We start from the raw sequence: 9490 nt of genomic DNA, 5'->3' as shown, positions 1-9490 counted from the left end.
CTTAATTCATTGTTATTTTGCCAACGCGTTATTAAAACTATTATATTAAGTAATTTTTGGTTTCTCATTGCACTATAAAATTGTATTGTAGAGAAAAACATTAATTTTAAAAGATTTTATACGCATTTTACCAAAAATCTTGGAAATAACGCGAGATAGGAGAATGTGCCAAGAAAAATTTTTCTACATTTTTTTGGTTGAGAAAGAATGTTATTTTTTAGATAAATTTACTTTGAATATTTTTATGGAGAATCCGTCACCCTTTCGTCTATGTTAAACTTTTTGGAAATTTTGCAATTGATTACGAAGGCAGACAAAAAAGTTGATCAGAATCACAAAAAATTAAATACATAATTTAGATGTCAAAATATAAAGCTTTTAAAAAGTTTTGATCATTTCTTCATAATTTATGGTTTTGTTTTTAAAAACACAAATACTTATAAATATATATGTATTACCACGATTTTTTTCATAAAACAGGAATCTTTAATTTTTTATTCAGGACAGAATGCGAGAGATCGTGATGAGAGGTTCGTTTAAAAGAAACAAGTTTTTCGGTATATATAAGAGCAAGATAAATTGGAAATTTGATATCTCAATTCGCATGTACGTAAGGTGTTTAGCAGAAATGTCGGTGTAGTAGTAGGAACTTCACGAAAATTATTTCATCTTTTTTCTGAACCTCGACATTTTTTGAACGTTCGAACTTTTTTTATACATCAAATAACGGTCTCAAACTTTGAGAAATGCAAGAGCCGAAAGAAAACTACGTTTAAGTACAAAGCTTAATAATAAAAGATGTAAAAAAATTTCAATTATCAATTCCATCGGCATCAGCCGGTAACGTTGTACACGAAAATACGAACTCCCTAGAGCCTCGTCTAGTGGCCGCCAGGGTTTGTATTTTCGTGCACAACGTTACCGGCTGATGTTGATGGAATTGATAGTTGAAATATTTTTTTTACATCTTTTATTATTAAGATTTGTACATAAACGTAGTTTTCTTTCGGTTCTTGCATTTCTCAAAGTTTGAGACCGATATTTTATGTATAAAATAAGTTCGAACGTTAAAAAAATGTCGAGGTTCAGAAAAAAGAGAAAATAATTTTCAGTAAAGTTCCTACCAAAATGCAGTACCTAAAACGTACTTTATTATACTCTAATACATTTTCCAAAGTTTCAGCTTGATATTTTATTTAATTTTTGTTGAGGTGAATCTTTTGCCCGAAATCAATGTAAACTTTATCTTTCGTTTTTTCTGTGAATGCATTTTAAATATTTGTACCTTAAAAATTTCTAAGCTTTCTTACCCCTTCATGGAGATCGAGTGAATATTGCTATCGGATTTTGATAATTTGCTCTTATCAGTTGGACCTCCAAAGAACTTAGTTTACTTAAATTATTCTTAATTCAGGAATTGAATTTGAAATCAAGTGAAGGGGACTTTCTGCCCCTGTTTTATCTCGTCTTCTTAAGCTTTCCGCATAGTTTTTCTCATCAGTATCGATATTTGTCATTATTAGGTTCTCTAAAAGTTTTTCATTACCCTTTTAACTGTGCCTAAGTGGACAAGTGCATTTGAATCGAACACGTTAGGTCATTTTTGTTTGATTAAATAGTAAAATAGGTAGAAAAAAATTGCAGTATCAATGGCAAATTGTATTTTCAGCCTTATTTGTACTTTTTAAATATTTTTTGTTGTGAAAACATCCTAAACTTTATCTATATTTTCGTCATTGCGAATGGTCGCTATTCGAGAATAGCACGCTAAAAAGAACTTCCGTATTCCCAGGGTGGATGATTATATCTATTGGTGAAGATTTTCCTATACGAGGTGTGTTCAAAAAGTAAGGTGACTTTTTAATTTTCGCGGGCTACGTACATTCAAGTTTTAAATTTTTTGTTTTGTTGTGTTGGTACACTCGTCACGATCATATGTTCACAGTTTTGACTATATAGCTCGTGTTGTTTTTCTGACAGAGGCGTAAAAGGTTAGAAGGGTTTGGTGTGCTCGGCGATTTTCTTCTTTCGAAAAATCTAGGAAAGAGTTTGCATTAAATTTTGTGTGAAAAATGGAATCCAGTGCTCTAAAGCTCTTGAAATGTTGACAGTTGCATACAGTGAGTCTACTCTGAGTAAGAAAAATGTGTATAAGTGGTACAAGCTGTTCCAAGAAGGCTGAGAGCATGTCGAAGACGAACCTCGCCCTGGACGTCCCAGCACGTCAACAACAGGTGAAAACGTTCAAGCAGTGGAAGAAATGGTGTTGAAAAATCATCGCCGAATTACTATCAGAGAAGTTGCTGAAGATGTTGGCATATCGGTTGGCTCATGCCATGCTATCTTTTCGGACGTTTTGGGCATGAGACGTGTGTCAGCGAAATTTGTTCTAAAACTAGTTCATTTTGATCAAAAGATCCATCGCATGACCATCGCTCAGTAGATGTTGAATGAAGTCAATAATGATATTCACCGGATTTGGCTTCCAGTGACTTTTTTCTTTTTCCAAAACTGAAGAGACCCATGAAAGCACATCGATTTTCAACGATTGAGGAGATAAAAACTGCATTGCTGAAAGAACTCAAGGCTATATCACAAAATGATTATCAGAAGTGCTTCGATGATTGGAAAAAGCGCTGGCACAAGTGTATTATATCTGAGGGGGATTACTTTGGAGAGGACAACATAAATATTGAGGAATAAATGAATATTTGTTGAGAAAACCATAAAGTCACCTTATTTTTTGAACACACCTCGTATATACATGAACAATTTCGGTGCCAGTAAAAAGTTAGATAACTATTAGGTATCTTGTCATGGTATCAATTATCAGGAAACGATTAGATATAGGACATTGCTATTATATGGAAAAAGAAATATATGGTTGGCTTCAGAAAATTTGTTGGTTGTTTTAACCAAATATCTTGGCATGTAGAGGATTCGGTTGACTGCATTAGAAAATTTAGTTGTGTCAATCAAACTTTTGTGTAATCGACCAAATTTCCATGTATATCGAAGAACACTATAAAAAAATATTTCAAGTTTGAAAATGCAACATTAAATATTATTCCATTTTTTATAGAAGAAACTTGTAATTACACTCGGACTTCAATTTATGCACTGCTTTGGTTCTGAACTTCCTCTTCAATTGAGGTTCTCGAATGTAACCAGTCAGGGCCGGCGAGCTTTATCGCTATTTTACTGTTTTTTCATGCATAAGTAACCATGGCATACTCATCACGTAATTTTTGGAACTCATAAATCGAATTTTTCTAAATTTGAAATCCGAGTGTATTTTAACACATTTCTTGTTCACTAATATTGATCATTAATTGGTAGGTGGATTAAGAAACATTTTTATTCCATGATGATATTTATTGAATCTTATACAATAATAATGTAGTAAAACCAATCACGGCATAGTCGAATATAATAAAAAAATTGTTTTCCTATAATACAAAATCAATGGAGAAATTTATTTAGTGAGAGGGTGCTTGGCCCTTCCTCTTCGTGCAACATAATTTTATTTCTTGAATTAATCCAAACGATTTCAAACTCTCTGCCATTTAGCAGCTGAACTGGTCTGTTGTTTCCTTGATCTGAATTTTCCAATTCTATTTCCCTGAAAGCCTCCATCTGAAAATTGAAAAAAAAATGGTCAGAGTAGGAGTCATGCGCCTTCGAAAAAGGGAAACTATAACCGTTATAGATATAGAAATAATTGCTAAATTTTACAAACTAAAACAAAGACAATTATTATAGTTAGAAAATTAAAAGGAATTATTTAAAAATAATTGTTTGGAATTTAACTAGAATAGGTACAAGCAATTTTTTGTACACAAGTTCTGAATGGAAATGCTTTTGACCTGTTTATAATAGATAAGGATTCAACTATTTGCGCTTTTCCAGTTAAATTATATTATATTTTATTCAATTATTAAACAACTAACTCTAGTTCCACAATAACACGTTTGTTTGGATATGTCCTATGTGATATTTCTGCGGGCTTTCTTTTATTCATATAAATTAAAAATTTAAAAATTTAAACATCAATTGGAAGAATATAATCATGTATCAGTTGGGATAAAAACCTGTGCCATTGTCACGTCAGTAGAAACCGAAGATAAGAACCATGTCACAACTTCCGAATAAGGTGGTATTGTTAAAGATCCCTGGTATGTTATATATCTATACGGGTAAGACTTCTGCAGTTCGAATGTTGATATTGAAAAAGGTGCTAGATTTGCTGTTTCACCTATCTTCCTAACCTTAGATATTCCGTTTATTACTGGCTCAAGTACTGAGGTGTTTGGATTTTCCGCCTAAAATTAGAATGTTATTAAAAATATTAAAGAAGTGCCATAGCACAGCAAAGAAGCACACTAAGAAGTTTTCTGGAAAAAATTATGCATGGGAAGAATTTTTTAAAATTTTACCATCAAGTGGTGAGCAACAACTATTGTAAATTTTGTACCTTATTATCTGGAAAATTAAAGAGAACACCAATCACAGAAACGCCGTCAGGTTTGCTCTTGGCTTCTACAAGTGAGTCGTAATTTTGGTTATGGTATAAAAAGTGCATCTCCAAGGGAAAGCTGTCAAAGGAAGTGGGAAAACAATTATTCTGAAATTAGATAAAGAAATTAGAACAAGATAAAAATGATTTTATAGAAATTCCCTGTTCTGCAGTTCAAATTATAATTCTCCAAAGAAATTTACTTCTAAGTTAAACTATTACTTCCTTACAAAAGCTAACCGTTCTAAGTCGCGATTACTTTTATGTTCTAAAACTCCCTGTTCCCAGACAGGCTTATGTTTGTTTCCAACATTTTATATTATAATTCATAATTCTAGCAACTCTCTTTTTCTAAAATTTATAACAGAAAAGTAGTAAATTGTATTACATTTTTTAATGTAAAAAACAAATTTTCAAACTCACACAAATTCTGATTTGGAACGACCAATTTTTTAATCTGACGAATTTCGATATAGAACAGGGGTTGCTTTTGTACATCAGAATTGAAATTATTTTTCAAAATTTCCCGTTTCATTTTAAAAATTACTTGTTCTTATACAAAATTATGATTTCTACAAAAAGTAATGAATTTTCAAAAAAGAAGATAAATTTTCAACAAAAAAGTTAAATTTCAAACCATGAAAGATTCTTCGGTGCAGAAAAACAAGCAACGAAATGGTTAAATTTTTAAGCCTAAAAGACGAACTTTCTACAAAAAGTTGAATTTAATCAAAAAACTTAATTTTCAATAAAATGGTTTAATTTTCAGCCAACAAAGATAAATTATGAACAAAGAACATTAATTTTGTACCATGTAAGACAAATTTTCAACAAAATAGGTACATTTTTAATTTAGGAAGAATTCCTGCAATGATTCAACTTTCAGACTAGGAGTTAAATTTTTAATTGAAAAATATACTTTTTTAGCTAAAAAGCGAACTATTTAATTTGCGGTTATCAAAATTATTTCTGAACCAAAAAAAACTTATTCTGAATCCGAAAACATTAAATATCACCAAATAATGTGATAAATGAAAAATTAATTTTTAAGCAAGAAGATTAACTTTCAACAAAAAGATAATTTTTTAACATGATTCATTAATTTTCAACTAAATTAGGCCAATTTGCAATAAAAATAGAATAGTTAAATTTGCAACATAAAACAATTTTGACAAAAAGAAAAAATTAAGTTTTAAGAAAATCTGAAGAATTCTGACTTGGAGAAAGATTTGCTTTCGCTAGTTTTCATTTTATAAATTAGAATTCAAATTATTTTCCAAAATTTTCCATGCTATGTTGAAAATGACCTATTTCAAAACAAAATTATAAGTCTTTCGGAAATTCTCTGCTTTGAAGTTAAAATTATCGTTCTTTATGAGAATTTCTTTTATATTTAATTAATAATTCCCCGTATAAGTTTAGTATATAGTTCTTTTAAAAAATGCCCTATACCAACTTGCAATTAAATTAATTTACAAACTTGCAATTATGTTAATTTACAAATTTCCTATTCTAAATTATAATTATGTTTGTGTAATTTGAAAGAGGGAAGTTTCAAACTGTGATGAATTCTAACTTAGAACAGAGAGTATTTTTAAATTCCCTGGTTCTAAATTAAAAAAAAATTATATTTTCCACAATCGATTGTTCCATGTTGAAAATTACCTGCTACAATAGAAAATGATAACTTTTTACTGAAATTCTTGTTCTAAATTGAACCTAAAGTGAAAATTATAATTCTTCACGAAATTATCTGCTCAAAAGTCGAAATTCTATATCTTTGCGATAATATCTTGTCTCAATTGTCAACATCATATTTACTGAAATACCCAATAGTATGATGCATACGATATTTTTTATAATGAATGGATTATTTCAGACATTTCTCCAAATACATTCATGATTTTAGCCCATATTATATTTCGAATAAGGGAAGCATATTTTACGGTAATTTTAAGGGTAATTTATGTTAACTTACCATAAATTGCCCAAAATTCAAATAAAAAATAACTCAAAATTTCTGGAAATTTTCGATCACTTATGGTAATTTTACAGGTAAATAGGGTGATTTATCATAAATGATCCAAAATTTAATTTTGACCATTTTTATAAATTTAAGGACTTTTCGGTAATTTATGGTAATTTTACAGGTAATTTATAGTAACTTACCACAAATAAGCCCAAATTTAATGTTAAATTTTTTTATACATTTCCGGAAATTTATGACATTTTTGGTCATTTATGGTAACTTAAGATAAGTTGCCAAACATTCAATGTAAATATGTCTATAAATTACCGGAAATTTATGGAAATTTTTAGTAATTTTACTGGTGAATATGGTAAATAACCATAAATTATTCAAAATTCAATTTCAAACAGTTGTATAAATTTATGCAAATGTATAAAATTGTTGGTAATCTTTGGTAATATTACGGGTAATTTACAGAAACTTCAGATAAATTACCCAAAATTCAGTAAAAAAATTTCTATAAATTTCCGGAGATTTTGCGGTTTTTCCGAAATTTTTGGTAATTGACGGTAATTTGACTAATTATATATGGTAACTTTCAATAAATTACCAAAAAATTATATTGTCTACTACCAAAATTTCCTTAGAGTTATTACGTTAACTGTGCTGATTATCGTAAAATGCGAGCTCATAGATGTATAATTTTGATTATTCATCTTTGACGTCACTTTTTACTCCCTAGGGAATAAAAATTAGAGCCTTGGCCCCTTATATAGGCGTCGAAAAGGGTTGAATTCATGCATGAGTCATAAAAAATAATGATCAATCTTTTCGAAAATTCCCTGTTGCCAGTCGAAATAACAATACTTTGCTGGAATCCCCTATCCCAACACAAAATTAAAATTTTTTTAAAAATTCACTTTTTCAAGTCAGGAATCTAACTTTTGAGAAAAATTTCCTATTCCCGATACTTCTCGCTGTTATCCCGATGAACAAAATTCCCGGTGGTTTCCCGGTTTTCTGTGATAAAATAGAATTTTTATGAAACATGCGTGATTTCAGTCCTGAAAATAATAAATTCAGCCTATAAAGCGTGGGTAAAGTTCTACTTATTATTCTCATAGGGAGCAAAAAGTGACGTCAAAGTTGAATAATGAAAATGATATATGTATGAGCTCGCATTTTATGATAGTGAGACCACTCACCGTAAGAATTGTAAGGAAATTTTGGTTACAGATAATAGAATTTTGCGATACAAATATGGAAAATTAGCATATTTAATTGATCAAATTACCGTAAATTAACAAAAAAGTATAGTAAGTTACAATATTTACCTGTAAAATTACTGTAAATTACCGAAAGTTTCCATACATTTCCGGAAATTTATATAAATTTTTAAATTGCGTTTTAAGCAATTGAACTTTACCCTTGAAACTAGCGTAAATTATGCTTCGTTCATTCGAGATGTAATATGCGCTGAATTCATGAGTGTATTTCGAGAAATGTCTGGAAACATCCATTTGTTTAAAAAAATAACGTATGTGCCAAGGGGAAGAGGGACTTTTTCGACGAGTGTATATTTTAAATACGAGTTTTAAGCGAGCGTGTAGCTATCCTAAAATAACAAATATAATTCTGGTGATTATTTCATGAAAAAGGTCAGAAAATCTAAATAATTTTAGATCTTACTATTTTCCATCAATAGCATGCTCACTTCCTTTTGAATTCGTAACACTCCAGTGGAAGTGGAAGCTGTCCAAGTAATACACACCATTGAGAGGTCCACCACTAATACTTGGTCTTTCAGATGGATAGATAGGCGAAAATTTCACTGGTGTGGAAGAAAAATATCACATGTAATTTTAATTCGACAAAAAAAAAAAACAATTGCTTTTTTGCATACAAAATGAAATTTCTAAAAAATAGACCCAAGATCGAGCAAAAGAAACTCTTGGGTGAACTACGCAAGATTAGATCAATTTATAGAGTAGGTCTTGTGAATTTAGAAGCATTTGCCAATAGAACATCTAGAAGAATATTTAGAAAAAACTATAGATGATTTTATCACGAAATACAATTTTTTCTTTGATCTAAATGTAATTTTGTATAGTTTCCACGGAAAATTTTTAAATTAAGGAATTAAAATTGCTCCAGAAATGTATACCAGTATGGCCATCATTCTTCACTTCGATTCTTGTTGGTTTTATTTCGCCACCAGACATTTTCAAATTCTCTTTGAGCTCTTTCTTTATTTGACGCGTTACGATATTTACAGGAGATTGTCTTCTTCCTGCATATTCTTTATCAGTTCCACTCCATTCGTTGACTTGTTGGTAATTGAATGCTTTAAATAAATAAATCTTATATAAAAGAAGGAAGAAAAATTGGAGTTTATGAATTCAATTAACAATGACGCCTGACTAAAATTGTAAATTTAATTCAGGAAATTTCTAAATATTGAAAATACATATGAATTTTAGACAATTTCAATGAAGCATTTTACGGAAGAATGTGCTATTATAAAAGAATATATAAGTTTCTTTAATATGAAAAATACAGTTTAACTTACAGAAAATTCCAGTAAGCTGAGTGATAAAAACCACCGCACTCAAAATTTGAATTACGCTTTCTTTCACCATATTGGAGCTGTTTCAAAGCTGTATTTAAAATTTGTATATGGCTAGTATTTAAATAATATTCTATTTTTAATTGGAAATTACCTTATGCTTTTCGTTAGAATTACGTAACTATTTGTTATCTTGAACGAGCAGAAAAGGGGTAGAATTTAAAAGCAATAGAAATTCGCACACACCAGATATTTCATTTTTTAATACCAGGTGAAATTATATTGAAAACGGCTAATCGCAATCTAATTAAGATATTGGGATTGTGCTTGAATGCTTTTAAAGTAGTTCGAATGCGCTGATGTGCACCACCAAAAAACTACACTGTAAAAACTAGAATTCGATGTAAGACTTAATTCGATATTATAAAACAGATCACAA

At 29.9% G+C, this 9490-nt stretch overlaps 2 protein-coding genes across 2 annotated transcripts; both read right to left on the bottom strand.

Moving 5' to 3' along the window:
- Positions 1-3391: 3391 nt before the first annotated feature.
- LOC117178894 (carbonic anhydrase 1-like) lies at positions 3392-4804 on the bottom strand. The gene is made up of 4 exons (XM_033370423.1): positions 4757-4804; positions 4475-4595; positions 4092-4322; positions 3392-3636 (listed from the first exon to the last, which is right to left on the bottom strand). The coding sequence occupies exons 2-4, from the start codon at positions 4580-4582 to the stop codon at positions 3463-3465; spliced, it is 513 nt and encodes a 170-aa protein (XP_033226314.1). The 5' UTR covers positions 4583-4595; positions 4757-4804; the 3' UTR covers positions 3392-3462.
- A 3369-nt stretch (positions 4805-8173) lies between these two features.
- On the bottom strand, positions 8174-9124 carry LOC117178456 (putative carbonic anhydrase 3). Its single transcript, XM_033369883.1, has 3 exons — positions 9055-9124; positions 8650-8829; positions 8174-8316 (listed from the first exon to the last, which is right to left on the bottom strand). Exons 1-3 carry the CDS (start codon positions 9122-9124, stop codon positions 8174-8176), a joined length of 393 nt encoding a protein of 130 aa, XP_033225774.1.
- Between the last annotated feature and the right edge of the window lie 366 nt (positions 9125-9490).

Source organism: Belonocnema kinseyi, chromosome 8 (assembly GCF_010883055.1).
Source record: "Belonocnema kinseyi isolate 2016_QV_RU_SX_M_011 chromosome 8, B_treatae_v1, whole genome shotgun sequence".
In the NCBI taxonomy this organism is placed as follows: Eukaryota; Metazoa; Arthropoda; class Insecta; order Hymenoptera; family Cynipidae; genus Belonocnema; species Belonocnema kinseyi.
This window is presented reverse-complemented; position numbering and strand designations above follow the sequence as displayed.

Bases quoted from the DNA above. Each gene is read 5' to 3' on its own strand.
- LOC117178894 (XM_033370423.1), bottom strand. From the start codon at position 4,582: ATGCACTTTTTATACCATAACCAAAATTACGACTCACTTGTAGAAGCC. The intron at 4,323-4,474 runs GTACAAAATTTA...TTCTAATTTTAG, and splicing joins TTAATTTTCCAGATAATAAG to GCGGAAAATCCAAACACCTC. The intron at 3,637-4,091 runs GTTTTTATCCCA...TTCAATTTTCAG, and splicing joins CTGACGTGACAATGGCACAG to ATGGAGGCTTTCAGGGAAAT.
- LOC117178456 (XM_033369883.1), bottom strand. From the start codon at position 9,124: ATGGTGAAAGAAAGCGTAATTCAAATTTTGAGTGCGGTGGTTTTTATC. The intron at 8,830-9,054 runs GTAAGTTAAACT...ATTTATTTAAAG, and splicing joins TCAGCTTACTGGAATTTTCT to CATTCAATTACCAACAAGTC. The intron at 8,317-8,649 runs GTATACATTTCT...CTTCCACACCAG, and splicing joins GAAGAATGATGGCCATACTG to TGAAATTTTCGCCTATCTAT.